The 13,319-nt window shown below is 34.4% G+C and overlaps 1 protein-coding gene and 1 long non-coding RNA gene across 4 annotated transcripts; one reads left to right on the forward strand and one right to left on the reverse strand.

Moving 5' to 3' along the window:
• Nucleotides 1–1,501: 1,501 nt before the first annotated feature.
• Nucleotides 1,502–6,064, reverse strand: LOC113044816 (uncharacterized). Its single transcript, XR_003275925.1, has 3 exons — nt 5,809–6,064; nt 2,273–2,362; nt 1,502–1,673 (listed from the first exon to the last, which is right to left on the reverse strand). It is a non-coding gene; the product is annotated as an uncharacterized LOC113044816 (long non-coding RNA).
• A 1,589-nt stretch (nt 6,065–7,653) lies between these two features.
• Nucleotides 7,654–12,395, forward strand: LOC113044605 (uncharacterized). 3 transcript variants are annotated; one of them, XM_026204721.1, is made up of 7 exons: nt 7,654–8,110; nt 8,195–8,239; nt 11,191–11,330; nt 11,502–11,570; nt 11,681–11,849; nt 11,929–12,061; nt 12,289–12,395. In XM_026204721.1, exons 1-6 carry the CDS (start codon nt 8,034–8,036, stop codon nt 12,056–12,058), a joined length of 630 nt encoding a protein of 209 aa, XP_026060506.1. In that variant the 5' UTR covers nt 7,654–8,033; the 3' UTR covers nt 12,059–12,061; nt 12,289–12,395. The 3 variants fall into 3 exon arrangements, 2 of the variants coding, with proteins under 2 accessions (XP_026060506.1, XP_026060505.1); XM_026204720.1 differs by lacking the exon at nt 12,289–12,395 and having other exon boundaries at nt 11,191–11,570; nt 11,929–12,118; XR_003275886.1 differs by lacking the exons at nt 7,654–8,110; nt 11,191–11,330; nt 12,289–12,395 and having other exon boundaries at nt 8,122–8,239; nt 11,929–12,115.
• The last annotated feature ends 924 nt before the right edge of the window (nt 12,396–13,319 follow it).

A 13,319-nucleotide genomic window follows, 5' to 3' on the forward strand; every position in this document is an offset into this window, starting at 1 on the left:
TTAATCATTTCATCAACATATATAGCTACATATAACAAATAATATGGCTATTAATAGGGATGTGCACAAGTTTTCTGAAATGACAGCGACAACTGATAATGTAAACATGATCGGCCTATGTGTGATGCTACTTTTTGCTGACTTCAAAACTCAGTACCAACTCTAAAATGAGTCAGACATGGAGCTTTATTTATCATTTTATTTATCATTAAGACTTGTTTCTCTGGATAATGTTATATGAAGCACCATTGCTTTAAACAAGTTATACTTGAAGCCCGCCCTCAGAGAAATATTAAAAATATTGCTATAAATCATAGCAACACCTCCCCCTTTACCCATTGGACACGACTCATGTTTATGACAGTAATCTTGCGGGATAGATGCATTTAAAATAATGTAATCATCTGGGTTTTTTTTTTTTTTAATCAGCCAGGTTTCTGTCAAACAGAGCACATCTACGCAATGATCAGTGATCATATCATTTACAAAAAGTGTTCTATAGAAAGTGACCTGATATTCAATAAGCCCTAGCTTTATCAATTGTTTCTCTGTATTCAGTGCATTTTTTATTTGTTGAACGTTAATTAAACTGTTACCCTTAAATTGTTTTGGAAGGGTTTTTCTTTTTTTTTTCTAGTTCGGGGAACAGACACAGTCTCTATATTGTTATGTCTAGGTGAAAGAGTCTCTATGTGCTGAGAATTAGCTGATTTCTGTGACATGAGGCGGTTAGCAGATGGTCGTTTTAGCCAGTGTGTCTGCTTCCTGACCTGGGCTCCAGTTGGTCAAGTACAAACTCTAAGACTATGTGCCATATTTCTAGAGAGAAGAGCGGTGCCACCCCAGGAGGGATGAAGACCATCTCTTTACAACAGGTAAGGTCTGCACCAAAAGCTCGTCTCACACCTCTTTCACATCATTTCTAGAAATTTTCGAGTGGTGAGGTCAAACATCATTAACGCCAGTGTGAATAACAGTCTCTGGCTCCCGATAAACATTGGACTATGGTGGCTGGTGTCTCTACTTTCATGTTCCGAACAATAGAATCGCCAATAACTAGCACTTTGAGCAGCTTTCTCAGTGGGTGCATCACTGAGTGGGGAGAACCTGTGTAATGCTTTTATCATAACAGAAGAGTGGTGTTTTGACCCGCGACTATGCCACCTCACAGTCAGTCAGTTGCCCTGCTGCAGAGGCTCTTTAACTGGAACCAAACAATGTACAGAACTCCCTGAGCTATAGTCACATCCAAAGCTGTATCTACAGCACTCACATTGTCTATGAGCTTCTTATCTACCACACATTTAAGTTTTGAGTGGCACACAACAAAACCAACCACAATCACATAACTTAAATCCACAAATTTCACAATAGTTGGATCTTGAGGCAGATGGAAGATTTATTTCAGTCTCTCTCCTCTTCTCAGTACTTCTCTACTGTCCACGACAGTCTTGCGTTAATATATATATTAAGCAGAAAATATTCTCATCTTGTCCTTCTTTGAAAATAAAATATTCGCATAGATTCAGAACTGGAGGATGAAGTTTCAACACCATCTGCATAGTCCAACAGACACAGAGGTCAAAAAGCAACAGTAAAAGTTATGAAGGAACAGATAGTTTAGAGCTCCAGTTGTTTCAGTAAAACCGGGATTCAAAATCAGCCTCTCATTGCTGAGGGAGGGAAAAACAGGAAAAATGCAGTTAATTTAATGTACATTTTAAAAACATAGCTGAAGTTGATCATAGATTAAAATCTATTTGATTTGTCTGTAATATTGAACACAATATGTAGGATATTTATGATATTGCAAATAATACTTTCACAAGGAATTAAGAAAATAGATTTACTCTGGAAGTCTTGTTAAATCATAATTGACCCTATTTACTTTATTTATACATATATGTTTTATTGTGATCATTTCATAATTTTATTTTATTCAAAAAAAAATAAATAATAATAATCTTCATAATCAAAAGCTCTTTCCTTTTCTGCTGATGTGACTCAGGCAGCACAGGCTGCTGGATAATGTTAATGTTAATTTAAGCATTTAAAATTATTTAAGCATTTTTATTTTAAAACAAAATCACATTTAGGGCTGATGTTGTTCAATGATTGTTCATGGTTTCACTCAAAAATATGTCATAATAAGCATTTATCAACTCACCACAAGTTTTTACAATGTTTGAGTTTTAACAAAATGGTGAGCACAGATGAAAGAAATACATTTTAAATGTTTTAAAAGATAAAAAAAAAACACCAGTAGTCTTACCGTGACAACAAGGTGGTATAAACAGGAAAAGGATGATAAAAACCATGCTGATTGAAACAGTGGCAATCCAAATAACAAATCCTCGTAAATCTAATGAAAACAAAAAAATAACAATACAATACATTACAATACACCTTGATTGTTAACCATGGTTGAAATTTGTCTTTGACCACACCAGCAAAACCAAACACACTTACAAACACATACTACAAAACACGTAAATACCATTATACTAAATCACATATTAACAAATCCAATTGCAAAAGGTACAAAATATCTTTTATAAATATTTGTCTTTGCTCTAGACATTAATAATCGCTTCCTAGAGTGCAATAAAACAAGCTAATCACACAGAGGATGAGTTGGGTCTTTTAATATAATCTACGCTTCCCCAACACATCTTGAGGTGTAATAATAAATGTTAAGCTCATAAAGCATTTTCACAACCGTGCACCTTTAAGTGATTAGATCACTATGTCATTATTCTTACTATGATCAACGTCTAGAAACGTCAGGACATCGCTAAAACAGAGCATGTGACATCAGGGTTTCAACTGCAAATTAAACTATAAAACTACTTTCTGTTCATTACGTTCAGCACGTATGAAAACAGGTGTGTGTGTGTGTGTGTGTGTGTGTGTGTGTGTGTGTGTATATATATATATATATATATATATATATATATATATATATATATATTATCCTACAGTACTATGACGTTGTTTAAAACTAGGCTAAAACTAACTGGTTTATGTCTTTTACAAACACACTCAAAATGCAAACTGCAAATACAGAGGAAGTTCAGAAACAGAAACCACAAACATTTGACATCGGTTTGGTCTTTCATTAAGTGTTCAGCATTTATTGCTGCTATCTTGTGTCTCTCCAAAAATAATAATAATTCAAATAAGTCCTGTTTGGAAGAGAGCATATAAGGGCTTTCAAATTTAAATTAAAATGTTAAACTTAATTTAAGAACACCCAAGAAAAGTATTTTTCTGGAATGTAAAGTGGCTGAAACGTTAAGTGTGTTTGTGTTGTCATTCATTCTTCCAAAAGATTACACTTTCGTTGAAATTTTAATACCTAATCCTAATGCAATGACATTCAGATATTTTAAGCATTAATATAAATACTGGCTTAGATATGTATATTGTTAAAGAAACTAAACGTTGTATTATTAGACAATTATTAGACCATTAAAATATATAATTAATTTGTCTTTTGATACAGGTTTCTTTCCAGATAAAATGAAGGTGGCAAAAAAAAAAAAAAATTATTATTATTTAAATCTGGTGATAGACATAGTCTCACAAATTATAGGCCTATATCTTCGCTTTCTCAATTTTCTAAAATTCTGGAAAAGCTTTTTGTACAAATTTTTTATTGTTTTCTTTAAAAACATTCTTTGATACATGATAATCAGTTTGGGTTTCGAAGTACTCGCTCAACAGCTATGGCTTTGATGAAAATCACAGAAGACATTACTACAGAACTGGAGAATAAAAATCACACAGTTGGAGTTTTTATTGACCTTTGACATTCTTGATCATGCTATATTGATATCTAAATTACAGACATATGGAATTAGAGGTGTAGTTTTACATTGGATTATTAGTTACTTAGAAAATAGACAACAATATGTAGAGTATATAGGCCATGAATCTAAGTTGGTAACAATACAGTGTGGAGTCCCTCAAGGCTCTGTGCTGGGGCCTAAATTATTTATTTTATATATTAATGACCTCTGTGACGAATCAAAGATTTTGCGTTTTGTTCTTTTTGCGGACGATACAAATTTTTTTTGTATCAGGGAAGAATTTAAACATATAAATGAAAACTATTGAACAAGAATTGGTCCTACTTCAGAAATGGTTTAATAAAAATAAACTGTCGTTAAACTTAAGTGAAACAAAATTTATGTTGTTTACAAATAAAAAATGTCCTGATAATGTTTGTTTGACTTTGACTGGAATAAATATTGAGAGAGTGTCAGAATTTAGCTTTTTAGGAGTACTCATTGATGAAAAATTTAAATGGAAGTCACACATAGCTTATGTAAGAAATAGAATTTGTAAAAACATTGCCGTTTTGAGCAAAGTAAAGTTTATGTTAAATTATAAGGCAATGAGAATCTTATATTGTTCCTTTATTTTGCCATATTTTATGTATTGTTTGGAGGTATGGGGAAACTCTTATTTTACTAATTTAATGCCCTTATTTATTTTGCAAAAAAGGGTTATAAGAATAATTAATGGAGTTGCTCCAAGAGAACATACTACAGGACTGTTTCTGAGGTCAGGACTACTCAAATTGAAGGATTTGGTTTCTTTACAAACTTTATTAGTTGTTCATAAAGCAAAACACTGCCTGTTACCACATGGATTACAAACCTTTTTTACTGTAAATATTGAGACAAGTAGAAGAAATAATGATTTTAAACAACCTTTTGCTGGAAATACCCTCAAACAAATGTGTGTTTCAGTTTCTGGTGTGAAAAGATGGAATTTTCTAGAAAATGATTTAAAATGTTGTTCAAATATTCTTCAATTTAAATATAAGTATAAACAGAAGATATTTTATTTGTACGAACATGAATGTGAAAATCATTAAAACTACAACAACAATGATGGTTTCGTCATTTTTTTGTTGTTGCTGTAGTTGTCATTATTGCATCATTGTTGTTGTTTTTTTTGTTTGTTTTTTATATGTTATGTTAGTGAGGCCATCTAATTTGTAATTTGTAATATTCTTAATATAAGAATGGGGCAGGAGTTTATAAGATTTTTTTTCTTCATCTTAAGTTGTTTTATTATAACCATTAATTAAAACATATATTAACAACATATATATATATATATATATATATATATATATATATATATATATATATATATATATATATATATATATATATATATATATATATTAAGTTCAGAAAGAGAAACCACAAATATGCGGCATTAAGTTGGTCTTTCAATAAGCATTCAGCATTTATTGCTGCTATCTTGTGTAAGTTCATGGGAAATATTCAATGTCAAGGTCTGGTACAGACACGCAAGACTAGCATCACCACAGATAACCACCACAGACTGTATAATGCTTGACAAATGGCCATACCAGGTGATGGCAGGGCAGAGCTCAATCTGCCTGTCTACATTGATTTTAACTTTAATGTCTCTCCAAAAATAATTACATGAATAATAATGCAAATAAGTCATTGTGTGGAAGAGAGCATCTGAGGGTTTAAAAATTTTAATTACAATTTTAAACTTAATTTGGAGAACACCCGAGAAACATATTTACTAAAATGTTAAGAATGTGTTTGTGCTTCTGATAGATTACACTTTTATTGACATTTTAATATCTAATGCAATGACATTCAGATATTTTAAGCATGAATATGAATACTTGTTGGATGCAATCACAACTTCTGAAGAGAAAAGAGTAAACAACCTAACCACAGCATCACCTAAACAATAAATAAAAAAACATTCTCAGAGGTTTTCCTCTTTACTTGTTGAAATAAATCTTACCTTTAAACAGATTTCTCTCAAAGACCGGATCACTGGTTTTCTCACTCACTGCATTCTCGAGTGTGCATGTGTAGAAGAAATCTGGATTTCCTTGTTTTTCAACTTTGATTAATTCTCCTTTTAGACTCTGGGGCGAACCCTTCAGTGTTTCTCCAGCTGAATTCTTCCAAGATTATTGTTTCACTGTACTCACATATTAAATACACCGCATTAGGGTTAATTTTAATCTTGTCTATTTTTATCACAGGTTTGGGGAGCGGTGCTGTGAAAGAAACAATGAAAAACTTCAATGATGGTATCAGACTGTAATAACATAGTAATCAATCATAACTCACACTAAGAAAGCATCAGAATCAGAAAGAGCTTTATTGCCAAGTATGCTTACGCATACAAGGAATTTGTTTTAGTGACATAAGCTTCCAGTACACAGAGACAACAACACACACACACACACACACAAAAAAAAGAGATTTACAAATTGGCAAATAAATAAGTGTATAAACAATTGTGCTATAAATGATAATGGAATAGGATTGAGTGAGATGCAGGAATGTTCTAGGATGGAGGGGAAACAAATAAACATAAGGATATTGCACGTTTATAAGCATAAGTAGGGAACATTTAACTGTTCATGAGGTAGATTGCCTGGGGGAAGAAACTGTTCTTGTGCCTTGCTGTTCTGGTAAATAATAAAGCATCATTGTATTATCATGTTTTAGGGTATGTAATATATTATTCTTGGAAGTACTTCGGCACCATGGTACAGTATACACTGTAAAAAAAAAACACGGAAAAAAACGAGCAAATGCATGGCAGCACAGGGTGCCAAACGTTTGCCATTAATGAAAATAACGGTAAAACCCCATGAACTGAAGTAACATGCTTACACAGCAACAGGAAAAAAAGAACATTGACCACACAGTACTATAAAATGTTTAAAACGTAATCTGAAATAACATATTTTGTCTGTATAATTGCAAATACATGCATAGACCATTAAATGTAATGGCATTATTTGACTGTAAGTTCACGTAACATGTTTAAACCCTTATTTAATAAAACATGTTTTAACTGTAAATGTAAAAACTTGGTGTAGCAGTTGTTTAACTAAACATGATTTGAATGTAGATATAAATGACATGTTGACAACATTACTTTATAAAGCATGTTTTGACTGTAAACTGAAATCATGTTTTGATCATTATTTAACAGTTTGACTGTAAATTGAAATAACATGTGTTGACCGTTATTTGAAAAAATTAACTGTGATGGACCATAATTTTGAAAGGGATGTACAGCATTTTGATTTTGATTATGGCTCACAGATAATTGTATATGTAGTTCATGAAATGTATGTTATATGTCACAAAAAGTAATTAGAGAAAATAATTTGTATTTTTCCCTCTTTATTTTCTTCTGTTACAGTAGTTTCCATTGTAAATAACAACAATATTAAAAACTTTAAACAGTGCTACAGTACCATCATCTGAACATCGCTTATATGCTTAAAATACAACATTGACAATTCAAATTAATTTCATCATTGCATCTTCCACAAACTACACTTCGAACAGAACAATGGTCTCCAATTCAATCTCCATGTTGATGCCTTTAAAAAATAAGAGAGAAAATGGTTATATATCATACATCACATATCTATATTCATTATGTCTGATCATGTTACTCTTTTTATATGTTCTTGAGTTTCGTACATAAAAAAAAAATATTGTTTTTTTACTTCAAAAAATTTTTTTTTCATTAAATATGTAATGCACTTACAAATTTTATGATGGTCCATGACACCTTACTTCTTCAGACAGTTTAGTGATGTGACAAGGCCAAGGGTGCACTGCAACAGAAGAAACAACGTAAATACAGTAACACTTGTTGATTACAATTTTATATTTAATATTACATGCCAGCATATTTACCCAGTATGATGACCTCACAATGTCACAGGAAATTTCCCCTTTTGCTTTCTATGGTAGACAATTTTTGGTGTGCGTTTCTGCACTGTTTTGACCTTTCTTGTTAAGTCCCGCCTTACGCACGCCATTGGTCAAACTGCTTCTCAATCATTGGCCTCGGCCCAACGGCATCAGCCAAGAGACAAAGCAGCAGCCTGTTAACTGCAGGTGGCACATCATGGCTCCAAAACAGCGTACAAATACCTCAAGGAAAAAATCTCTGTGTTTTTGTTTTGGTCGGGAAACGTGCTCATTGACATGGCAAATAAGCTAAAACACGGAGGGGAGTTGGGTTCGCTGGAATATTTACAGGCGTCAGTTTGTTTTCAAAAATCGTAAGTGACTTTGTTAAGCAGCTTTGTGAGTAAACGTGACCGTTTAGGCAACATATTCTGCTGTATGCATGCAATATATAACAGAATGTCAACAAAACAATCATGGACCTCGATGTCGAGTGGTGAAGGGTAAGTGTTAAAAAAAATCTGTTGACGTATCATCCAACGTAATTTAAAAGTTAACTGGCAACAGGTGAATACAATTACAATGGCTAATCACATACGTTTTGAAATCTTATTCTTAATGTTTGACGCAAGTTGCATTAAAAAGTATAAAGGTGTTTCAGAATTGTGTTGTTGTTTTAGAACGTTGCTTTCACAATCATTTAAGAACACTCATATGCATGGACAACGGATTTCATCTTATGAGGTGTGTTACCTTTAACCATATGGATGATGATGTATTTGTGCAAATTTTGTGATTGCTCTCTGAAGACAGTTAAGGGATATGTTAATCATCAAATCGTACACCGACATGAAGCAAATGCTCAGTTTCCATGTTGCTTCCCAGAATGCAAATTTAAATTCTCAAAATACAATGCTCTCAAAGCTCATGTTTATCGCCATCACAAAAGACCACATACTCATTTGGATGATTCGACGGGCACGTTTGTTTGCAACAATACAGACTGTCAACAACAATTTACAGACATGAACAATGTCCTTTCTCATCTCAGGTCACATTTAGCCAAGGGAGAGGTGGTGTGTTGTCCTTTTGAAAAATGTGACAAAAATTTCAGTTTAAGATCAAGTTTCACTGCCCATGTTTCACGAAAGCACGGGACTTCTACATTTGCACAAGTACGGATTATGGATACTTTATCTGAGCAACCTTCTTCAGCATTTTTTGATGTTACTGAGGAGGAGGTTGATGAAAGTGAATTCACTGACTCCCTGACGAAATGTAACGCAAAGTCATTGTACATGAAAAATCTCTGCCTGTTTTATATGCAGCTACAAGCAAAATACCTGGTGCCATCGTCAACCATTCAGATGATAGTGGAGCAATATCAGAAAGGAATTTCTCAGAGAAAAATTGCAAAGAGTTTGAAGTTATCATCATCTGCAGTGCATAATATCATTCAGAGAATCTGGAACAATCACTGTGTGTAAGGGTCAAGGCCAGAAAACCATCTTCGGGCCCTTAGATGGCACTGCATCACATACAGGAATGCTACTGTAATGGAAATCACAACATGGGCTCAGGAATACTTTCAGAAAACCTTGTCTGTGAACACAATCCACCATGCCATTCGCCGTTGCCGGCTAAAACTCTATAGGTCAAAAAAGAAGCCATATCTAAACATGATTCAGAAGCGCAGGCATTTTCTCTGGGCCAAGGCTCATTTAAAATGACAATGCCAGACCACATACTGCATCAATTACAACATCATGGCTGCGTAGAAGGATCCGGGTACTGAAATGGCCAGCCTGCAGTCCAGATCTTTCACCCTTAGAAAACATTTGGCACATCGTAAAGAGGAAGATGCGACAAAGAAGACCTAAGACAGTTGAGCAACTAGAAGCCTGTATTAGACAAGAATGGGACAACATTCCTATTCCTAAACTTGAGCAACTTGTCTCCTCAGTCCCCAGACATTTGCAGACTGTTATAAAAAGAAGAGGGGATGCCACACAGGAGTAAACATGGCCTTGTCCCAACTTTTTTGGAATGTGTAGCTCTCATGAAATCTAAAATGAGCCAATATTTGGCATGACATTTCAAAATGTCTCACTTTCAACATTTGATGTTATCTATATTCTATTGTAAATAAAATATAAGTTTATGAGATTTGTAAATTATTCCATTCCTTTTTTACTCACAATTTCTACAGTGTCCCAACTTTTTTTGGAATCGGGTTTGTATATGTGTAGGTGTATATGTATACAAATCTGCAGATTTATTGTACACTAGTCAACATTTGAAGAGTTTTGGGTATTGGTTTTAAGACAACTATTATGAAAGGTTTTGATCCTCTTAAAATTTTGACTAGTGTAGTTTGATGGTACAAATCAAACTGTGATGGCACGGGGCCTCAAAACATTGATTTTGGAAATTGCATACATTGTGATCCATACATGTGCCACTGTGGTGATTACCTGGTGCATGAATGGCCAAAACGTCTCCAGTTGAGTCCGCAGCTTATGCCAGCGGAGAGTGAAGACTGTTGTGCATTGTTCAGAGCAACTACAGGGCCACAGTGCAGCAAATCACCAGCAACACGTTACATGTGCCCATTTCATGCTAGTGATTTGTTGCACTGTGGTCCTGTGGTCCCTGTGAAAAATGCACAACCGTCTCCCCTCTGACAATAATGCACTGCGGACATAAAACAAGTCTGTGCACCACTTTAAATGCATACTATATATAGTGGGCACATGAACAACCCACAAAGCCCCATGCCATCTCTGTTTGTCCGTTATTAAACTTCAATAAATCTGCAGCTTGGAATAGGCAATTTTGCCAAAAAATTACAGCTGCATGAAAAGTGTTCATCCTGTAACCTGTGGACATTGGCTTTTCTAGGTGACAGTAGCTGTGAAACTTCGTTTTATGACCATGACTGGCATTATAGTTTTGATGTTCCATGACAAAAATGCCAGCAAGTTTTATGGGAAAGTTGCAAAATGGCGAAAGGCCAAGTTGCTCTGAGAGAAGAAAGTTGGTCCGCATTGTTGCTTCTGAGATCCTGGAAGTCAGCAAATGTCCAGCAAAAAAAACATGTATCAGAAATAGCCCGACAAATGGTGATTGCATACCCAAAGTCTTTCAGAGATGAGATTAATTCCCAGGTTGTAGGAAGTGGATATGATTCTCTCCTCAAACAACTGGTGTGTAGAATTGACAATTTGAAAAGAGCAAAAGCTATTAGTATACCACTTTGTGGTACTCTAGAAGTATAAACAAACAAACAAAAATTGTTATATGGTTGTATAAATTCTGATCCACAACTGCTAGTTGGAGAAACATCTGAATTGCAGCAGGAAAAGAAAGAGAAGTTGGTAGTAATGTTTCAAAATAATGAAAGTGATGTAAAGACAATCTATGACTTAATGACTTCTACATACACCCCTCAAAGAAACAGCATCCAATCTGGAAAGGAAACCAAAGATTTACTTGATGAGTGGCCATATCTTTTTCAGCCAGCAGGAATGAAAGCACACTTTAAAGAGCTCACTGGCATTGACATAAACAACAGCTTTGAAGAATCTGCTTCCAGTAAGTTCAGAAGAATATTGGACTACTTTCAATTTCAGTGCACAGAAAGAGCAAGCAGAGCAGGGAGAATCCTCACAAAGTATAGAGCTGGAGGGGATCATGTTTGTGGGGCCGTGATGTTGCTGCTAACCCATTTCAAAAATTACCAAGACCACTTTCTTGTGATGGTAGAAGACACCTCTGTTCCAAGTGATATATGCTCAGAACAGCTTCCAGCAACACCATGTATAGTAGTGTGTGGTGGGTATTATTTACTATGATCTTGCAAACACAATAATTCCTGGTTTTGGGTGATCAGAACTCACATTCTGTTAAATATTATGTCTTACTGATTTTGTGTTTTTTCAAAGGAGAGAACCCACTGACAGCCAGTGTGTACATGGTAGCAGTAGACCAGATGATTGTAAATGACCATCTCTTGAGTTTTACAGAAGCCCTGTATCTGATGTTCTCTCTTTACTATATATTGAACATCAGTTACCCTGTAGAACTGGGAGCCACACTAGAATTCTTGCAAAGGTATTTCATAGACTGCATTCCTTTGGTTAAGAAGCATACAACAATTATTTAAGGATATTGTTTGTGTTGTGTTTTAAAGGTGCATCTTTAGGATAAATCCTCATAAAGGTACCAAGGTGGAAAAGAGAGAGAAAAAGAGAGCGGACTCTGTCAACCCCAGAGTATTGAGTCTGACATCAAAAATTGCTGCATTTGATTGGGGAGAGTAACAGGTATAGAAGCTCTGTTGTCTTGTATAGTAGTGGTAGACTACATATTCTGTGTTTATCATTCATCGATGATCAAGTGGACCAAAGGACAATCATTTTTAGAATTAACTCCAATAAATGTGATGTAATTGTCTGTGGCCAAAACTGAGAGTATTTGGTTAAGGCTTGTTTGCTGTCTCTGCTCTTCTTTTTGGTTTGGGTTTTAATTGTAACTGTTTGTGTCCCCACAAATGTGGTCTTTCAGAAGATTGGCATTTCGCTGAAGAACAGGACAGACCGACTTTTTGTACTTCAGTGCAGCACTTTGTTGCTTAAATCATTTTTATTACCTTGTGACGTGATTAGGATTAGTTTATATTTATTTATTTGATTGGGACAGTGCATGTTAATGAACAAACATGGAATACATGCATGTAAACATGCTGGATTGTAGCCAAAGGCTAATTTCCATCCGTAGTCCCACGGGCTAAAAATCACACGGGTCACAAAACATTACATAATAAAATTTACATCTACAGTTAGTACATCGTTTATTCAATAAATTAGCTAAAGCCCCCGTATACAATATTCACATAATACTTGAAAATTCATTAAACTTCAAAATTATCAGAATCCAGGCCCAGTGTTTTGTTTCTTTTTAAACTGAACACATTTGTGTTCTGAAACATGCTTTATCCATTTTCTCCATGTGACATGTTCAGATTATCAGAATTAATGTCGATTTTATTTTTTTTTTTAAATTGAACAAATTTGTTTTCTAAAACATGACTTTTGCTGGAAGTGTTTTTTCCAATTTTATGATCTTGAAGGTTTGCTATATATTAAAAAAGCTGAAGTTGTTTACAGCATACTCTGGCTACCATAATTTATTGTATACATTTTACAAAAATTTGTGTTCAAGAGTATTTTTTAATTAGTTTTTAGCATTACTTCTGTCACACAGTATACAGATGTCCCTCTACATTTGGTTTAAATAAATAAATTCCACTAGAAAAGATTATGGCATGAAAACATGTAAGCCCAGATTTGCTAACTATCTGTGGCAGTGCACACTTTCTGAATGTGTCAGGGTTTTCAAAGACATGATAGAAAGGCATGTACAGTGATTATTGCATCTTTATTGGATATGCATTTGTAGGAAATTTCCTTTATGAAAGCGTCCCTTAACCCTTTTTGTGCCTGACCTGCCAGTAATGGTTGCTAATTGCACCTTATTTTTATTTGGTCATTATGGAAGGGAGCTGCTGCAATTCTTCTTGCA

The sequence above is a fragment of the Carassius auratus genome, chromosome 26 (genome assembly GCF_003368295.1).
Source record: "Carassius auratus strain Wakin chromosome 26, ASM336829v1, whole genome shotgun sequence".
Lineage (NCBI taxonomy): Eukaryota > Metazoa > Chordata > Actinopteri > Cypriniformes > Cyprinidae > Carassius > Carassius auratus.